This window comes from Carassius gibelio, chromosome A11, assembly GCF_023724105.1.
Source record: "Carassius gibelio isolate Cgi1373 ecotype wild population from Czech Republic chromosome A11, carGib1.2-hapl.c, whole genome shotgun sequence".
Taxonomy (NCBI): domain Eukaryota; kingdom Metazoa; phylum Chordata; class Actinopteri; order Cypriniformes; family Cyprinidae; genus Carassius; species Carassius gibelio.
Genome location: NC_068381.1, coordinates 3,859,967 through 3,880,426, shown reverse-complemented (window position 1 = coordinate 3,880,426; position 20,460 = coordinate 3,859,967). Strand labels below are relative to the sequence as shown.

General features: G+C 36.1%; 2 protein-coding genes across 7 annotated transcripts; one reads left to right on the top strand and one right to left on the bottom strand.

Moving 5' to 3' along the window:
* Window positions 1–94: 94 nt before the first annotated feature.
* znf362a (zinc finger protein 362a) lies at window positions 95–11,610 on the bottom strand. Of its 5 annotated transcripts, none has more exons than XM_052609284.1 (9): window positions 11,489–11,610; window positions 7,441–7,504; window positions 6,243–6,489; window positions 6,039–6,164; window positions 4,822–5,182; window positions 3,789–4,013; window positions 3,599–3,677; window positions 3,212–3,370; window positions 95–2,028 (listed from the first exon to the last, which is right to left on the bottom strand). In XM_052609284.1, exons 2-9 carry the CDS (start codon window positions 7,501–7,503, stop codon window positions 1,912–1,914), a joined length of 1,377 nt encoding a protein of 458 aa, XP_052465244.1. In that variant the 5' UTR covers window position 7,504; window positions 11,489–11,610; the 3' UTR covers window positions 95–1,911. The 5 variants fall into 5 exon arrangements, with proteins under 5 accessions (XP_052465244.1, XP_052465247.1, XP_052465242.1 ...); XM_052609287.1 differs by having other exon boundaries at window positions 4,822–5,167; XM_052609282.1 differs by lacking the exon at window positions 11,489–11,610 and adding an exon at window positions 10,807–11,421.
* Window positions 11,611–13,114: 1,504 nt separating this feature from the next.
* Window positions 13,115–20,460, top strand: LOC128022062 (uncharacterized). 2 transcript variants are annotated; one of them, XM_052609280.1, is made up of 3 exons: window positions 13,117–13,544; window positions 16,950–17,107; window positions 18,263–20,460. In XM_052609280.1, the coding sequence occupies exons 2-3, from the start codon at window positions 16,957–16,959 to the stop codon at window positions 19,261–19,263; spliced, it is 1,152 nt and encodes a 383-aa protein (XP_052465240.1). In that variant the 5' UTR covers window positions 13,117–13,544; window positions 16,950–16,956; the 3' UTR covers window positions 19,264–20,460. The 2 variants fall into 2 exon arrangements, with proteins under 2 accessions (XP_052465241.1, XP_052465240.1); XM_052609281.1 differs by lacking the exon at window positions 16,950–17,107 and having other exon boundaries at window positions 13,115–13,544.

Below are 20,460 nucleotides of genomic sequence, written 5' to 3'. Positions count from 1 at the left end.
TGCACTTACATAATTCTCACTTAAAAATAAAAAAGGAAAAAAAGTAGTTTTGGTAACCCAGCATGCATAATCATATAATGAGCGCACAGATTGATACAGAATTTTCTCATTTATTTATTTTCTTACTTTTACAAAGTATGTTTCCTCTCCATGTCTTGACTTTGCATGTAGCAGCCAAGGCAAATATTATAGAGTACCACAATTCAAGACAATTAAAAAGGTATATTTTATAATAACTAGACATGTTGTCATCTTATATAAACTGGTTAACACTTAAGTACTGTATAGTTTATTTACAGCGTGTTCATGCTAGGAAATAAAATTACATAAAAGTACGGAGTACACAAGTAAACACCAATATGGTATAACATATATAGAAAATGTGATGGTAAACAACTAGTGATAAAATGGTTAAGGCTTAAAATGTGTAAAATTAACATGTTAGTTATTAATATTTCAATATGATAATAAGTATAAACATGTACAGTATAATAAGCCAAGGAGGTATTCTAGACATCGATACAGCTACACAAATCTCTTGGGCAACTCTACAGCTTTTTTCCCCCACAAGATTGTTCTCTGGCTGAAAGGCGGTATCTCACAAAAACATGTCCAGGTTATACATTTCACCCCCAAAAATCAGAAAAAAATAAAAATTGCAAAAAGCTATTTTGAACAAAAGAAAATTAAGATTTTTAGGACCAGCAAGATTCTTTTTTTCATGATAATTAAGAAAATTTTCCATAGAATTCACCTGAACCTACACACACACACACACACACACACTCTTTCTCTCTCTCTATATGTGTGTGTGTGTGTGTTTGGGTGAATTGTATGATTTTATGGAACATTTTAAAAACTGGACATTATATTATTAATACCATTATTAAAATAAAAACAAATTAAGTACAGTATTTGTATAAGACATTTATAAAATTTATTAAACACATTTATTCAATTTAAAAACTAAGGGACAGGATAAAAATAAGGCCTCGTGCCAAAAAAATACAATAATAATAATAATGATCTTCATTTTCTTTTGTGCAAAATATAGTAATCTGGACATTTCCTGACAGCTTTCACTAATCTACAATGTCAAATGCATGCTGACAACCCTAACGTATGAATCGTCGCAGGTTTACACTTTTCATAAGTGTAATTTTTAAATGTTATGCATGTCTATTCTGAAACATCAGAATCTTTTGCCATTTTCATATTCTATTCCTGGCACCAGACCATAACATCTGTGAAGCACTAAGAGATCAATCTAAATGTGCTGATTTGTTTATGAAGTCAGATTCATAACAGTCCTCTTGAGGAGTTAACTTTAATGCTAAAGCGATTTTCATTTCGATGTCCGATTTCTTTTATGTTTAATAGAAATGAAAACATTTTATGAATGACATTATCAAAACACAAGACCATTGGTCTCTAAACCAACTTTGAGTTGCCCAAAAGAAGGGGATTTTTCCCAGACAGCATAGAAAAATATGAGAGGTGATACTGGACTTGGTCCAAGCTTAAAACATACACACGTATGTCCTGTGATTTAATAATGCATAATCCCTACAGTCCCAAACGCTTAGCTGCCCAGAGCAATGCCTTTATTGTCATAACAGACCAGAAACTTTTAAAGCCAAAACTGTGTGGCCTGAAAGTGCTGTGAAACCATCTTTGGATTTCCCGATTATTTCCTCTCAACTCAACGATGAGTTGGAGAAGAGGAATGTGTGTAACAGAAACTTCCCAAACCGCTGCTGTGTTTCGAGCCTCTATACACACAGTCTAATACATGTCGGAATGTTCTCAAAAACTGAAACAAACTAACAAACACACACAAAAATAAATGCAAACCACCTTGGTTTGCTTATGCCAAGACTGGGAAAGATTGACCGGGCCAGGACCAGGGTCTCAGATGAGGGAAATGCGAATGGGAACGCTGGGTGATTCGGTCCTTTGCGGCGAGTGTTGACTCACCAGATGTTCTACCACCGTGTGCTTAGACATGTGTTTCATAAGGTAGGTTTCCTGGAAAGAGGCATTATACCACATATTAGATGTTCATGAATCAAGAAAAAAAGAAAAAAGATTGCATAGTGCTATAAACTGCCTGAAAATGTGGACTAAATCAGAAATCATTTGTTAGGGCTTGCAAGAAAAAAATCTGAATGTGGTACCACTATGGACTTAAATGTAGTAAATATAAATATTTAAATGAATATCTAAATCTTTAAAACAAAAATGGTAAAACTATTTTGTCACTTTGCCATTTTAGTAATGGTTCAAATAGTGGAGCATGTAAGGAATGCCAGGAGGGGCTCAGGGCTATAGTTTACTAAAACTAAAAACAAAACTATACAGACATTAAAAAATAAAAGAAAACAAATAAAAATGATAAAAATAGACAACCTAAAAAAAATAATAATAATACAAATTTGACAAAACATTTAATGCGAAATATAAAGTATTAATTCAACTATTAATAAAAATATTAAAGCATTTTTTATAGCACACTCAATTAAATATTCTCAATTATACTAATATATATATATATATATATATATATATATATATATATATATATGTATAAACAACAAAATTTGAAATAAAAAAATATTTAAATTATAATTTTATTTTAAATAGCTTTTTCATTATAAAGTATATATTTTTATAATAATGTGATATTAATATGAAATATGACAATACATAAATCAGAATCAAGATTTGAAAATATATATGAATTGCAGTTCTTAGGTACAGTAACTTGTCACCATTTATTTTCTTATAAAAAAAAATTAATAGTTCTCTGTGGAGACAGAGAGAGAGAAAAAACTTTTCCAGGCAAAATAATTTTTTCCTACAGATTTTTTTATTTTAATTTAATTACATTTTTTTTCTTCAGATCTTACAGTGTGTATGTTTTTTATTTTTATTTTTTAGTGCCATTGTCATGTAAATGCACCCTCTGTTACTGTAAGGTCATAAATACTGCATGCATATTAATTATAAAAGAATCAGCAAAACTCTAAAAAGTTTTTTAGAATACTGCAAGTCACATAATCTTCGCAAAAGTATTCCATGTCAACTACACATCAACCGATTTGATCACACTTGGTTGTTGGTCTAATACTTTGAGAAAAAACTAGCACATCCCACTGTACTGAACACAAGACGGTGGAGGAGCCAGGATGATGAATGCTGTAGTACTTACTGAGGTGTAGGCTCGACCACACATGCTGCAGCAAAATGCCTTGGCGTTTTTGATTGCGTGAGCAGACAAGTGGATTTGGAGGGAGGCGGAGTCAGAGTAAGCGCGGTAACAGTTGGAGCACTTGTAAGGCTTGTCTTTATTATGTGATCTCTGGTGAGACTGCAGGGAGTAAAGAAACACAAAGCTTTCATAACACACAAACACACAGTCACACACTTACCCAGACAGATGACAGCAGAGACATATATATATATATAGAGGTGTGTGTGTATGTGTCAGACATTAAACTAATAAAAATGACTGAAACAAACAAAAATATTACTAAAATTAATACTATGTCATGAAATATGTGAATAATTACCAAAAGAAGAGATATTCGGGTCTCACCTGCAGATTGGAGAGCTGTGTGAAGGACTTTTCACAGCCTGGTTGGATACATTTATATGGCCGATCACCTGTGTGGATTCTGTAGAGTGCCAAAAAAAAAAGCAAGCGCTATATGATGACAAATATCAAAACTTGAAGGTCATTGAGTCAGTCTGGTGGACTCGTGGACAAGCTGAGGTTGAAGAGGTACCTGGTGTGCTGCTGTAAGTGTGAGAGCTGGCGGAAGGACTTCTCGCAGTAAGAGCAGTGATACGGCTTCACCCCCAGGTGAATGCGCAGGTGTTGGGCCAGGTAGGACGCGTTGGCGAAAGTTTTGGTGCAGTGAGGGCACTTGTGAGGCTTTGCTTCCGTGTGGGACTTGGAGTGTATCTGCATGTCTGACTTGGAGAAGAACGTCAGCGGACACACTTTACATCTGCAAGACGAAATGCAAATAATCGTCAGTATTTTTTTCCAAAAACATAGGATCTGGAATATAGGCTATGTGGTCAGTAAAACCTGCAAATGCTATGAAAGCAATTTAGATGACATTTATGCCAGTTTGGAGCCAAATAAAACTCAGTGAAAACACACTTCGATTTGGATTCAGACCAAAAAATCAAACCAAGAGGAGACACATGACAACCAATGTTGAAATATTTAGATCTAGGGCTGTATGATTAATCAAAATAAATGGAAACTGCCGGACGGATTTTCTTTGTTGGCTTTTCTAGATTTTTATTTTATATTGAAATATTACATCAGCACTATTATACATTTAGTTTATTTCTTTTTTAGTAATAATAATGATAATAATACATTGTTATTACTATTTTTACTAATATTATTATCTTTCTGATATTTATTTAAAAAAAAATCAAAAACAAAAAAAAAATCAAATTGATGTATAAATTACAACATTTTTGGCCAAATGTTTTGGTGGTAGTAGTAGTAGTAATAATAATAATAATAGTTAGCTATTGCAATTTTGAACAAAACAATAGCAATGACATTTTTCCCAAATCATGCAGCCCTATTTACACCTTTGCATTTGGTAGATGCTTTTATTCAAAGTGATTTACATTGTATTCAAATTATACAATTTATCAGTTAATGCATCAAACCCATGACTTTGGTGATGCAAGTGGCATGCTCTACGGTTTATACACAAATCACACTATATTTATATGCAAACAGTAAATATATTTTTATTTAATATTAAAGATAAAATAATAAAGTTGTACCTGTAGGTTTTGCCCTCTTTGGCAGTGATGCTGACAGTTGATTGGTCGGCTCCAGAGGCCAGGAATGGGTAGGGAACGACAAAGAGCGGCCCAGAGGGGTTTTCAGCTTTGATCTTTTTGCGACCTCGTCCTATGCTCTTCGGAGGAGGCCCAAGCAGTCCTGCCAGTCCTCCGCTGTTCTTGATCACATCCATCCCCGGCCCGCAGGACAGTCCTGAGATGAGGTTTGGGGAAGGTGCGGCGCTCTGACGCGTCTGACTGCTGCTGGTTGGAGTGGTCAGGGTGCTCGGCGTCACGCTCTCTGATGTGTTGTGGTTGGCAGTTCGAGAAGACGTCAGTGACAGTCCTGAAATGAACATTTCTTTAAGGAAAAAATTTGATGAAAATGAATACTACACGTGATTGTTTCTTCATGGGAACAAATTTGGAGAATTTCAGCATTATATCACTTTCTCATCAGTGGATCCTCTGCAGTGGATGGGTGCCGTCAGAATCAGAGTCCTGATAAAAACATCACAATAATCCACACTAATGGTTTTGCTTGTAAAAGGTGCTTGATCTGTGCATATTTCTGTTCTCTTTCAGATGAGACAACTTTTCCACTGGAGGAAGTGTTATTATGGACTCATAATTTGGCCGAAGCAACAGTCTATAGTTAAAACATCTTAATGATGGATTTGTTCCTTACAAACATGCAGCTTTTTGGTTCACAAGACATTAACTGATGGACTGGAGTGGTGTGGATTATTGTGATGTTTTTATCAGCTGTTAGGACCCTCATTCTGACGGCACCCATTCACTGCAGAGGATCCATTGCTGAGTAAATGATGCAATGCTACATTTCTCCAAATCTAGAACTCATCTACATCTTGGATGGCCTGAGGGTGAGTACATTTTCAGCTGATATTCATTTATGGATAAACCGTTCCTTTAAAGGGATACTCCACTCCAAATTGAAAATGTTGTTATTAATCACTTAGTTCGTCTTCGGAACACAATTTAAGAAATTCTGCATGAAAACCGGAAGGCTTGTGACTGTCCCATAGACTGCCAAGTAACTTACACTGTCAAGGTCAGAAAAGTATGCTTTTACAGGTTTGGAACGAAATGGGGGTAAGTGATTAATGTCAAAATTTCATTTTTGGTGTGGAGTATCCCTTTAATGTATATCACAGCAAAAACACATTTGCACAAAACAACAATTTGCATTCACACACCTGACAGATGATTCGCTCTGGACGGCTGGTCTATGATTTGCCGCAAATGCCAGTCTTCCCACAATCCTCTTGCTTTAATAGCCGTTTTATCGTCCAGATTCAAGTTTACATCACCCAGAATACGACCTGCTCACATTAAGTGCACAATTAGCATTAAGTGGCTGTCTCAGTGAGCAGATCTGTGTTATGCGATGGAGAGTGTACCTGCGACGGTGCTGCAGGCGGGTCGTGCGTGTAGGGCGATGTCGGCCTGGGTGGTGCTGTGAGCGTGGAGTCCCGACATCTGCTGCAGCTTGGGCGTTGATATATTGTGCTGCCCACCTTCTGTCACCGTGGGTGGCACCAGTAAGGGCTGCTGGGAAGAGACGGAAGTGGGCGAGAGGTGTGGAGGTCTGATTTTCTCCGCCATGAGCTGTTCTTTGATCTTGTTGATCAGCATGAGGTTATCCAACTGGGGGAAAAAAGAGGGGAAAGTGAGATTAGAACAAAGAGATGGTTCAAATCCTCCTGGTTCTGAACTTCTGACATGAGGAGAACAACGTGTTCAATCCTGTAAAGCCTGACATATGAAACAATTCAGAAAGATCGGATTTTGTGAAATGGAAACCTTTAGAAGAAATATATATATATATATATACTTAAATTGGTATGTTTTTTTTTTTTTTTTATTCTGTTTAGTATGATATTGGATACATTGGGCTTTTATGGCTCATATTGTATGATATAGTGAGAATATGGAGCCCATGCTCAATGAGGAAAAACAAAGGTTTCAGAGGCTCAAACTGAGCAAAAATATGCAATTTGTTTCAGTTGCTGAAATTAGTATGGCCAAAAAGTAAAATGTAAAATTATTTTTTTTTTCACATTTATAACAGTATAACACACTACTTTAAAGAAAATTATATAATTATCAGTTGGCACAGTCTATCTCCAATAACATGAAATATAAATGCTTAGTTTTATGATCAAAGCTCTGTAGTTTCTGAACATATAATGAAATGCAATACAATGTTGATAAACAAATAAACATTCCTCAAAAGCCTGATGATCAAATTTGATTCTCATTTGAACTCATTTTTCAACAACAACAACAACAAAATGATGTATGGATAATCAAGTAAAACTACAATGCTTCAGGACATTTAGTGCTGATCTTGAAATATTACTAACAATATTAAAGTTATTCTTATCTTTACTATGTGTTACACTCTAAACTTTAGCATGTGTGTGCCTTTATCTGACTGACTGCTATTTAAGAAAACTAGTAAGCAATAAAGACTTAATTGTCTAGACAAAGATTAAGCCTAGTGCTGAACTTAAGTAAATTATTAATTCTGTTACTATTAGATAAAAGACAAGGATAAATGAAGTCTGCCCAACGATGCATGTCCTTTTTTCTTACCTGACCAGGAATAGATGGTGGAGGAGGCCAGAAGTATGGATTATTAAATCGAGGTTCTGCCATTCTGAAACACACAGTCAATCAGGCTTAATTAATGATGCTTTAATTTTTTACTTTATGCATTGTAACGTGACTTTTATGTGACCGATTCGAGGCTGAGCACAAACCAAATGGATCTTTTCGGGATTGCATAATTGTTGATGAAAGATTCAAAGATGAAGACGATAATGACAGACAATGACTCAAGGTTTAAGGGGGAAAAAGATGAAGAGGGATCTGAAGGTTTGACTAGGAAACGCAAACCACACAAAAAGGTAACATCCTTTATAAATAAATAAAAAATAATAATAATAAAAAATTCACACTATGGCTGCTTGGTGGTTCACAAAAATGAGCAATTTGTAACTGAAGGCTCTCGGCTCATATGTGTCTGAATGAGAGTGAGGCGGCTGAAATAAAATGGAAAACTATACTACAAAGATTAGATCTGAACTCCCATGATTATTTATTGATTAGAAATGCAGATCTAATCCAAGATTACATAAATTAAATTAAAACTCACTGCAGTACATTAGTTACTGTAACATTCCCAACCCATTTAACTTCCATAAAGACATATTTAAGAGCAAAACAGGATGAAAATACTCAAGGATATTAAAAAGCAAAATGTTGGGACTTCATAGGTATCTCAACTGAGATGTAGATGAGTTTGTTTCTTTATCTGGAACAGATTTGGAGAGAAGTAGCAAAGCATCACTAGCTCAGAAATGGCTCCTCTGCAGTTAATGGGTGCCGTCAGAATACTCCAAACAGCTGATAAAAACCATTTAAATGATCCACACCACTCCATTTCTTTAATTATCATTAATAAGCTGTATTACGATGTTTTTAAATGTGAACCATTGCTTCTGTCTTAAATATGTGTCCTATATCTATACTATTGCTTTTTGAAAAAAAAAAATCTCATCTGAATTAAGAGAATATGCACAGGTCAAGCACTGTTTAAATGAGAAAACAAATATGCAGTGGATTTTGATGTAAGAGGCGATTAACTTTTTTACTAGAGGAAGCATTATCATGCATTATGGACTGATATTTTATCCAGAAGCAACGGTTTGAAGTTAAAAACCTTTTAATGATGGACTGGTTTTTAATCACAAACACACAGCTTTTCACTTCACAAGACGTTAACTGATGGACTGGAGTGGTGTGAATTAATTGTGGATTACTGTGATGTTTTTATCAACTGTTTGGACTCTCATTCTGACGGCACCCATTCACTTTCACAAGTGATGGAATGCTACATTTCTCAAAAATCTGTTCCCATGAAGAAACAATCTCAGAAACAAGCAAAGTACATTTTCACCAAATGTAAATTTTTGTGTAAATTTTAACGGAGCAAAAAACATATACTCTTGATGAATCATTAATAATATAGCCAGGAAATTATATTAAGGACATTTTAGGACTAACTTTAACCTTAAAAGGCGTTATTCTTAAAGAATCAATCACTAGTCAAGTAAAGCTTCATCATATTGACACTGCCATTGTTTAGAGGCTTTTTCTGTTGGCTTAGGACTTGCACTTATACTACAATTAATTGCAGACTGTGCCTTTAAAAGCATCAGCACATTACTTAAGTATTATTCGTGACACATTGATTTGAATATGATACAACACAAGAACAAGCGTTTCGAGCAAACTCACTGTTAGTTCACACACCTACAGCAGTTTACTCAATACTGCTAGACTCAACATGATGCCCAATGAGAAAATCAAACAAATTACATCTTCCTAAATCATTTTCTTTCAATGCTTGCATTGTAATGGCAACTTCTTCAAATGATGTTGGTCATATCACAAAGCTCGTAAGCAGCAAGCATGATTTAAAAACAACGTTGATTGCAAAGTCACAAAAGAGAAAATATTTGAGTATTTGAATGTTAAAACCTAGAAATGTCAAATGCATATGTAAATGTGGCAGATTAATTTGGAAAAGTGAAAACTCTAACCCACAGTTTTAACAGGAAGTGAAACAGAAACCCTTTCAGCATCATTAAGGAAATATTCAGCAGGGTCTGGGCTCATATATTTGGACATATCGCTTTTATTATTTTTGGCTCTGCTAAATGAATTTCTCTTCAAGGCCCCTTAGTCAAACACTCTCAAGACCCATAAGCACTGCCAAAACATTCATAGCACAGTGTCATGGACATAATGCAAGAAAATGATATGGCTAAAGTAATCAGACCGTATGGAAACGTTTCCAAAACCAGCTTGGCAAGGTTTTTGAAAGGGCGGAAAGATGAATGTGACTGTCCTGTTTGTTCAATACAATCACTTCAAGGAATCCTTTCCTTCTGCATTCTGGTCATTTTGACCCGGAAAGAATCTTCTTTTTCCTGTACAAGCTGGTTAATTTTATCAGATTTGAATAAAGTCTACCGACTTTGCTCACACAGAGTATAACAACTTCTCCCACCCCCTTTTTTTTTTTTGTTGTTGTTGAGCTGTTCCCAGTCAGAAATTGCTTATAAATATTTAATTACGCTATATTACCACTAAATATTGAATTCAATCTTTTTATTAGCTTGTTTTATTTCACTTAGCACAGGTTTTGTGTTTCCTTTGAAACTGATTTATTATAGACCTCAATTATCTGAGCTCATGCACCTCAGTTTTTTTGAGAACACTGACAAAATGATCCACAAATAATGCTTGTTTCACTCAAAAACTGAGGTTGCATAAGGGCATAACCTCACATTAATGAGGCCTAAGATCAATCAGTTTCAAAAAGAAAGACTTATTGAAAGAAAAAAGTTAACAAAAAGGTTGAATCTAAAATTTGATGAGAATACAGCATAATGAGAGATTTACAAGCAACTTTAAAAAGGCAGGAAACAATGGTTTCAAATGCAAAATACGCTTCAGAGTATATCAAATTACTATGAAAATGTCTTTAACTAATACTTAATTAGCACAGAAATACACGTACAATGCTATTTCCATAGTACTTCAAGTATACCAAGATTACAACCATAGTAAATGTCCCAAAATAAACAAGTAAGTACCATTTGGGTGACCATTCATCTGGTATAGAGATGCATTACAATTACAGTTTTACGCTATAATAGTGTAAAGCTGCATTTTAGAATTAAATTGACAAAGATTTCTACCTGCATCCCCATTTAAATGACGCTGATGTGAAGTGTGAGTAACATGCTGCCTACCAACATTTAAAAAATAAAATAATAATTAGCTAATAAAAGCACCAGCAGCTTTAAACGACATGTACATATCAAATAAACATTTTGGTGAAGAATGACACGTCTCTGAGTCTTTGATATAAACCGAAATAAAACTTACTCAACTTTTTCTTTTATTCTATCGGCATCCTTGAAATCATTCTCAATTAAAGCACGCCGCCTTTGATCAAACATCAAATTAAAAACACTCGCAAAAGAGCGCGAGCGGACGCGTTTCGTGGCTTCTGAGAGTCCGGGTCCCCGGTGTCTGCCTCTCCCACATTCTCAGACAGTTTTATTAAAAATTTCAGACAAAAGGAAAACAAAAATGGCAGCCTGTCTTATTTTTATAAGGACAGGGCGCCATATTCTGCAGATCCCATTTTTTTAGCGACAAAAATACATCGCGTGAAATCAGATCAAAAGAGCGAGGTGTAAAACGCCGTATTATTTGCATTAAGTGAGCGAATGATTGTTTACTTAGATCTGCAGGTTTGAATAGCCCGGCTGGAGGAGGAAAAAAAACAGAGGAGGAAAAAAAACGAAAGACTTCCTACAACAATCATGCGATGCGAACAAATCACGCATCTCTCCCGCGAAAATGTAACATTTATATCATGACGCAATAATGCACGAGCGTGCATTTGCAACATAGTTGCAACACGCGTTCGCTTTTGATTTTTTTCTTTTATTTGAACTTTTTGCTCACTCGAATGACGTCTAGCGTCGCTTCAATGCATCATGCAAATGTCCCAAAAAAATTGTATTCAGTCGTTAAAATGAGCAGAACGCGACAGACGTACCTTGCACACCTCGACGGTGGATTTATTAGATTTAATGAAAGGTTCAGATGTTCTTTCGGCTTTGCCTTCAGAGGGAGTTCAGACCTTCCGGGTCGCCTGCCGTTCACTTCTGGGTGCTGCAGGCACTCTGCTAGAACAGCGAAGCCATATATGACCAAATATGCATCAGAGCTTTTGACATTAAAATATTCATAAAAACCATGACTTATTAGCATTTGTTTTACTCCTATGAGAGGTCAGAGAAGTGATGTCCAGGATATGGGGCTCAAAACAGCAGACACTGAGATATGGAGTCATAAAGAACATATGCGTTTTCTATTAATAAGTCTATTGAAATACGACATTGATTTGTAGCAACATTAAATAATTGCATTACTTATCTATTTATACATGTATGACTTATGAATGTAGATTGGATTTTTTTATAGGTATAGAATAGCCTACAATAGAAACAAACAAAGACAATACAATATATACTAATAATCAGAATTTGGACACATTTACTATTATTATTTACAATTTTGTTACATCTAAATAGTCATCAGAAGAATTATGAGTGACCTGAAGAAATGAAAGTGGAACAAATCCATTATGTATGCTTCAGAGCTTCCTTTTTTTTTGGTCTACATTTCAGCTAAGATGTGATCTTTTACATAAATAATGTTTCTTAAACTTCATGTGTTCCAACTCATCTGTTTAAAAAAAAAAAATACAGTTTTTTAAAAATAATTTATAGTGTGTGAAATTCACCTGTAAGTCTCTATAAAATAAACTGCAATCATATAAGACTTTAGATAAAAAGGTTTATAATGATGAGTAACATAAATAGTTTAAAATAGTTAAACTTTAACTTTGACTGGTTGTGTATGTTTACAATATAATTTACAAACTGCAAAGACAACTGCATAAATTACTTGAAGTACAATATTATTATTAATATTATATTATGTTTGTAGCCTGTCTGTTCCAGTTAAGTACGTAAAGTAAATATCCATTTTTGATCAGGGTTATTATAGTTCACTAAAACATTTTGTTACTTGAAATAAAACCGACCTTAAATGAAATGAAATATAAATAAAAGTATTTTATTTCAGCTATAGTTGTCAAGGAAATGTTTTTCATTTCCATTCAGCTTTAATTTGATGTACTAAAATATACTTAAACTAAAATTGTTACTTGAAATAACAAACTTTAACTGAAAATATTCTTATATATATATATCTTATATATGAAAACATACTCATATATTATAACTTGAAATAGAAATAGAAAAAAACTAAACTAAACCTATTTTATTTCACCCAGCTTTCAGACATTTCACATTTCTATTTGCCTTAACTTTATGTATTGAATAACTAAAACTAAATTACAAATTAATCAAAATTATAAACATTTTTAAAATGCTAACAAAAATAAATAAATAAACAAAACTAATTCAAATATTAATAAAAGCTATTATACTGCAGTTTATGGATGGTTCTCTTTCTTAGTTTTGTATCTTTTGTTAGTTTGCGTCACGTCTTCTCTCAGATGAGCAGTAGATGGCAGCACGCGCTCAGACTGTTTCACGATTTAAAGCGACAGCGCTGATCCACAGACGGACATCCCAGCAGCTCTGAAAGCATCCACGCGCTGTCAGTGGAGCGTGCTGTGGTGAATCAGCGACACGAGCGAGCACTACATTAGGAAGTCGCATGCGCACATCTGAACACTTGTGGTCGTGGAGGAAGCAGATGGACTGGTTTCTGTGTGAGAGATCTAGTCAAACATTGACACTCCCTCAACACAGACATGTGCTTTGAGGCTAGGTAACATTAAAAAAAAAATGTTTTGACACGTCCCACTGGGGGAGGGTGAGATGAAATGCACCACACACACACACTAACTCAGACACTGAATGACTGGCTGCTGGTGTGTTCAGGTAGGGATCAGTCTCTGCTAATGTTCAGCTGGCTTCTTTCCTAGAGCCTCAGCTCGGTTCCTCTGGTCTTTCAGCTTTACATCACTCCAAGCTCCTCAGATGTTTGAAGCCACATCCTTTCATCTGGTGTTTCTGGTGAGTGAGTTGTAATGGCCCTGTAATTATGACATGGCTGTTTAAATAACCAAATGCTGCTGATTTTCCATAAGAATATTTCACTGAGAACAGTGGAAGCAGTGGTGAAAATCTCATGTTGAGAAGTCTGTTGAAAAGGCTTTTATTGTATATATATATATATATATATATATATATATATATATATATATATATATATATATATATATATATATATATATATATATATATATATATATATATATATATATATATATATTATTATTATTATTATTATTATTATTAATTTTTTTATAAACAAACATTAAACAAGGCTTTGGATCTGAACCAAAATAATAAAACTCATATAGCAAATACAGAAGGTGTGAGACAAGTAAATCAACAAATTAACAACAATGGTGAAAAAAAAACACTAAGATCTGAATGACAGATGTTCGTTATGTCACTTACTGCCTTTCAATATTTTATAATTTTGCATAGATAGATAGATAGATGGATGGATGGATGGATGGATGGATGGATGGATAGATGGATAGCTCATTAATTAAATACCAAAAACATTTTAATTTCAAAGCGACTTCTGTCAAATAGTCAGTCTATCAAATTTGTTTAGCAGCCTCTTTTTATATCTTTACATTTACATTTATTGAAATTTATTCATTTAGCAGACGCTTTTATCTAAAGCGACTTACAGATGAAGACAGTGGAAGTAATCAAAAACAACAAAAAGAGCAATGATATATAAGTGCTATAACAAGTCTCAGTTAGGTTAACACAGTACACGTAGCATGGGATTTTAAATAATATAATAAATAAAAAGATAATTTTATAAAAAATAAAAATAAAAAAGAATAGAGCAAGCTAGTTAGAGGTCTTTGCACATACACACACACACATACATATACAATTGCATAATAAATGAAAAGAAAATAGAATACAAAAAGAATAGAAAGGTAGTTAGATTTTTTTAAGAATAGAATTAGAATAGTGAGTGTTAAAGTTAGAGGGTCAAATAAAGATGGAAGAGATGTGTTTTAAGCCGATTCTTGAAGATGGCTAAGGACTCAGCTGCCAGGATTGAGTTGGGGAGTTCATTCCACCAGAAGGGAACATTTAATTTAAAAGTCAGAAAAAGTGATTTTGTTCTTCTTTGGGATGGCACAATCAAGCGACGTTCACTTGCAGAACGCAAGCTTCTAGAGGGCACATAAGTCTGAAGTAACAAATTTAGGTAAATGGGTGCAGTGCCAGTGGTAGTTTTGTAGGCAAACATCAATGCCTTGAATTTTATGCGGGCAGCTATTGGAAACCAGTGCAAATTGATAAACAGAGGTGTGACGTGTATTCTTTTTGGCTCATTAAAAATTAATCTTGCTGCCGCGTTCTGAATTAATTGTAAAGGTTTGATAGAATTGGCTGGAAGACCTGCCAAGAGGGCATTGCAATAGTCCAGCCTGGACAGAACAAGAGCTTGAACAAGGAGTTGTGCAGCATGATCTGAAACAAAGGTTCTGATCTTCTTGATGTTGAATAAAGCAAATCTGCAGGATCGGACAGATTTAGCAATGTGGTCTGAGAAAGTCAGCTGTTCATCAATCATAACTCCAAGGCTTCTAGCTGTTTTTGAAGGAGTTATGGTTGATGAGCCTAACTTGATGGTGAAATTGTGATGGAACGATGGGTTTGCTGGAATCACAAGCAGTTCTGTCTTGGCAAGGTTGAGTTGAAGGTGATGGTCCATCATCCAGGAAGAAATGTCTGTTAGACAAGCTGAGATGCGAATAGCTACCGTCGGATCATCAGGATGGAATGAGAGGTAGAGTTGAGTGTCATCAGCATAGCAGTGGTATGAAAAGCCATGTTTCTGAATGACAGAACCTAATGATGCCATGTAGACAGAGAAGAGAAGTGGTCCAAGAACTGAGCCCTGAGGCACCCCAGTAGTTAGATGTTGAGACTTGGACACCTCACCTCTCCAAGATACTTTGAAGGACCTATTTGATAGGTAAGACTCAAACCATTGAAGTGTGGTTCCTGAGATGCCATTTGCCAGTAGGGTTGATAGGAGGATCTGGTGGTTAACCGTGTCAAAAGCAGCGGACAGATCAAGCAGGATAAGTACTGAAGATTTGGATTCTGCTCTTGCCAGTCTTAGGGCTTCAACAACTGAGAGCAAGGCAGTCTCAGTTGAATGTCCACTTCTGAAGCCGGATTGGTTGCTGTCGAGGAGATTGTTGTGTGTGAGAAATGTAGAGACTTGTTTGAACACAGCTCGTTCAAGTGTTTTTGTAATAAAAGGAAGAAGGGAAACTGGTCTGTAGTTCTCTAAAAGAGATGGGTTGAGGTTGGGTTTCTTAAGTAGTGGAGTTATACGTGCCTGTCTAAATGATGAGGGGAAAACACCAGTGTGGAGGGAAGTGTTGAGGATGTGAGTGAGTGCAGGTACAACTGCAGGAGAAATGGCTTGAAGGAGATGAGATGGAATAGGATCAAGGGGGCAAGTTGTAGGGTGATTAGAAAGGATGAGTTTTGAGACTTCTGCCTCAGAGAGTGAAGAGAAGGATGTAAATGAGTGTAAGTTTGCTGGTGATATGAGCTTGACTGATTGTGGTGTGGAAAATTGTGCACTAATGTGTTTAATTTTATTAATGAAAAACGTTGCAAAGTCGTCAGCTATTAGAGATGAAGCAGGAGGAGGAGGAGGAGGACAAAGAAGTGAGGAAAATGTTTTAAAAAGCATGCGAGAGTTAGATGAATTGTTAATTTTGTTATGGTAGTATGTCTTTTTAGCAGAGGAGACATTAGCAGAGAAGGAAGATAGGAGTGACTGATAAACAATAAGATCAGTAGTATTTTTGGACTTGCGCCACACCCTTTCAGAAAGCTCTAAGCTTAGAGCGGTGTTCGCGTAGAACATCAGATAACCAAGGTGCAGAAGGGGTGTTATGGGCTGGCCTGGAAGATAAGGGGCAAACAGGGTCTAAACAAGATGTAAGAGTGGAGAAGAAAGTATCAGTAGAACTGTTCGCGTCCAAAGATGCAAACAGTTTAGGGGAAGGAAGTGAAGATGAAACCACTGCAGATAGCCGGGAGGGTGAAAGTGTGCGTAGGTTTAATATTAATTTAAACATTTTTAAATTAAATAAATAAATGCAGTTTTTGATTTTAGCAGTCGAGAAATGATTGGATCATGAAAAATGGGAGAGTTCAAATTCAAAATTGTTGGCTGTCTTGGTGACATCATCCAAAAAGGCAAGACGTTATAGAAGTTACTTTTGATAAAACATTCTTACACAATTACTTTCAGATCTCGTGCATTTATAATCAGTCTCCTTCCGGAGACTGTGCACTTCATTTCTTAAATGAAACATCAAGTGACACTGTATTTTTTATGTCTCTTGTAAGTGTGAAGATGGAGGGTGTTCTGGAAGTTACGCTCTGTCTGTGTGTGTGCAAACTGATGAGCAGCATGCTGCTGTGTTCGTCTGTGGTCACACACGCCATCACTGCGGTTAGTCTGTGCTGCAGCTGCCTGCTGTTATTTACAGACCTTGCTGTCACCAGTAAGCAGAAACACACACTTTGCCCACATTTCCCACTTAACTGATCAGTTTAAAGGCTCACCCAAAAAATCGAAAGTTGCTGTTAATTAACACACTCTCAGGCCATCAAAGATGTAGGTGACTTTTTCTTCAGAGCTACAGTAAAGAAGATTTTTAGATGAAACTGTGGTCCTTGGTGATTCATAAAACGCAAGTCAGTGGCTACCAGCACTTTGAGAATAAAAAAACAAAACATATCAAGGCACACAAGAGCCTCCTCTCTACTGAGGTCTTATGAAGCAAATTGATCCGTCTGTGCAAGAAACTGAACGTTATTTATAGCATTATGACCTTTAATCCAGAGCCTCAGACAAATGGTCCAGAGTGATTTTTTTGAACTATTTATTTTTGGTCAACTAGTATAGACTGAGTCATCCGAAACCATTTACAGCTTTTGCAGCTTTACTCAGTCAAAACTCACTTGGACTCAAAATGAGCCAAAATACCGTGTATCAGATCCTATTATGAACTCATTCAGCACTCCAGTTTCTCTAAGTCACTAAACAGAAAACAGTTTGACTCAGACCGGAGACCGATGAGCTGCTGATAAGTGATTACTTGAATGAAGGGGAATTAAAGTTTGTGGTTTCTAATTGTTTATGAAAAAAGTGAGCCGATAAAGAATTTTATTCACTTTATATGTTTTAGACATGTAAAACATCCATGTTTCACATCATTATTGGGTGCATTAATAATATAATTGTGTATACTACTTTGCGTGATCACATAAACAAACTAGTGAATTGAACCGAACTGCCCGGAAAAAAAAGTTTGCAGAAAAGAATCAGATTTCCCAGTTTGCCTGAGTATCTGGATTACAGGTAATAATGTAGTAGATAATGTTCAGTTTCACAGTCCGATTGTTTTGCTTCTAAAGACCTTAATAAATCATCAGGAGCCACAGGTATTAATTTTGTGTTTCTTGTTGCTTTTTTAATTCTCAAAAATGGGCAGCCGCTGACATGAATGTTACGAATCGCAGAGGACCATGGTTTCAGCTTAAAATCTCATTAAGCGTTCTACTGAAGAAAAACTGGCCTGAGAGTGTGTAAATTAACATTAGATTTACATTTTTGGGTGAATTATACCGTTAACACGTCTTTTCTCTTCCTCCAGTGTTTTTACTTTACGTCTGGCTCATGGAGTCCTCTCTGACACCTTTTCACGTGTCTTCGGATGTCATCGCCCTTCGATTCCTGCTCTTCCTTTGCCAGGCCTACGGTGTTGTGTTGCTGCTGATGCCACCTTTGATTGCTGTGGAGTTGTTGGTTGAGCTGCTTTGTCAAGATGGGCGACTTAAGGGACAAGATGCGAGACAGCGAGATGCTAGTGAATCCCTCTCTATGACAGTTGGCTATTTGGGATGTCTTCTAGCATGGAGCGTGAGCGGGATCTACAGCAGCCATGACTGGACGCTGGAGCAGATGTCAGTGGAAACCTGTCGGGAAAAAGGTGGCCATCTTCTCACCTGCCTTCCCAGCACTGATGAGTTTTCCTGGGTTCTTCCTGCTGTGGTTGTCCTGTTGAGCCTGACGGGGAACTTGGGCCTGTTCAGGATGAAGGCGTCCAGAAGACAGCCCGACTCATTTGAAAACACACAGACGGGTGAGAAAAAAGACTGTTTGGGCCCTGGGCTAATGCATACGTCTCAAACTCTGGTTGACTCAGAAAAAACACCCAACAGCTGCTGTGTTCACATGGCTGGGTTTGTGTATGGTGAGCCACGATGGATCTGTCCTGGGAGCGGTGTCCAGTGCATTCAACAAACCCGTCTGGCAGACAGTTCAAAGAAACAAAAGCAATCATCCAGCCATGCAACATTAGCTCAGTCCAAAACCGATCTTCTTCTGGATGTCACATCATTAGCGCTCAAAATGGAGAAATGTGTATTTAACAATATAGACCCAAAGTCTCAAAGAAGACACTGTTGGTTTACAAAAAGGGAAAGCCCCTGCTCAGGGCGAGAAATCTTGACAGGGTTGCTATGCATGGTTATGGTTTGTGTTTTTCCCACAGTCGTCAGTGGAAATATTCTTCTAATCTTTAACCTGGAGAATTTGGTGGTGTACAGCTTGAAACTCTTATCTCTGTCAGTCAACAGAGCACCAGCTCTGTAATTGTGTGTCTGTGTATATGTATTTATTTAACCCTCTGGTGACATTGGAAATGTGAGCTGTGGTCAGAGGAATCCACATTTCAACTTGTTTCTGGAAAAAAATGGATGTCGAGTTCTCAGTCCCAAAGACCAAATGGAGCATCCAGACCCTCATATGTGACTGGCATATGTGTTGAGGTACCATTGACATGGTGGCATATATTTAGATTTTACAGAGACATATACTGCCATCAAGATGAGGTCTTTCATGGGAAGTCCATAGTTATTTGATCAAGACAAAGCCAGGTCTCATTCTGCACATTAGTACAAAAATATTTGATTACCAACTGACTTTTTATTCAACGATTTATTTCACATTTAACAAAGGCGGCATTAATAAAATCAGTTTTAAACCGATTGCAAAAGAGGAATCGTGTCGGATATGGGCCATTCTACAGAATTGGTCCACATTTAAGTTTTCAAATTTTACAGTAGATGTTTACTAATATCCTTTTATTCTCTATTGAAACCCACAATCATATTTAAAATATTAGTAAGCTTATGAAGTCTTCATTTATTGGGTACTTACTATTGGGAGGGGGCTGTCCCGAATCCTAACCCCTAAATTTCAACTTATGAAAATGATATTGAAATAATTTTTAATTTAATAACATTTATGTCTGTCTCTCTCATAGCTACAGGGTGAGTAGACAGGCCCATCATTTTGAGGTAAATGTGTTCAAAAGTCTGAAAAATCTCTAACTCTCAGGAACAGCACTACCGAACACCCTTTTTCTGCAATTAAGCACACTTTTTTTTAGGAGTTATTCCATATCATTTAATTTCTATGTGTGCTAGCTCACCATGTGCTGATTTGAATCTTTGAGATCGGTTCAAAGGTGTCTAAAATTGTCACTTACGAAAGAGTCACTACATATGGTGCAGTTTTGGTAGTGACATCTGTTTTCTTTTTTGGGTTGTTATCTCATAAAATGACCGAAACAAGTCATCATTGTTTCGGCAGTGACAAAAGGGAACACATAATCTTCATATTTGGGCTAAATAAACAAAATTTAACTAAAGTTATGCAATTTTTTTAGTGTGCAAGTAAAATGAATATGATGTGGTCGCTACCAAAGCATCACTGTCAGTAACGAAAATGTGCAGTCACTACTGAAACATGGGATGTTGTCAAAAATAAACTATACTGAATTATCAA

Excerpts from the sequence above, each read along its gene's own strand:
- LOC128022062 (XM_052609280.1), top strand. The coding sequence starts at position 16,957 with ATGGAGGGTGTTCTGGAAGTTACGCTCTGTCTGTGTGTGTGCAAACTG. Across the intron at positions 17,108-18,262 it reads TACAGACCTTGCTGTCACCA|TGTTTTTACTTTACGTCTGG; the intron begins GTAAGCAGAAAC and ends CTCTTCCTCCAG.
- znf362a (XM_052609282.1), bottom strand. The coding sequence starts at position 10,880 with ATGTTTGATCAAAGGCGGCGTGCTTTAATTGAGAATGATTTCAAGGAT. Across the intron at positions 6,490-7,440 it reads CACCATCTATTCCTGGTCAG|TTGGATAACCTCATGCTGAT; the intron begins GTAAGAAAAAAG and ends TTTTTCCCCCAG. Across the intron at positions 3,678-3,788 it reads CACTTACAGCAGCACACCAG|AATCCACACAGGTGATCGGC; the intron begins GTACCTCTTCAA and ends GGCACTCTACAG.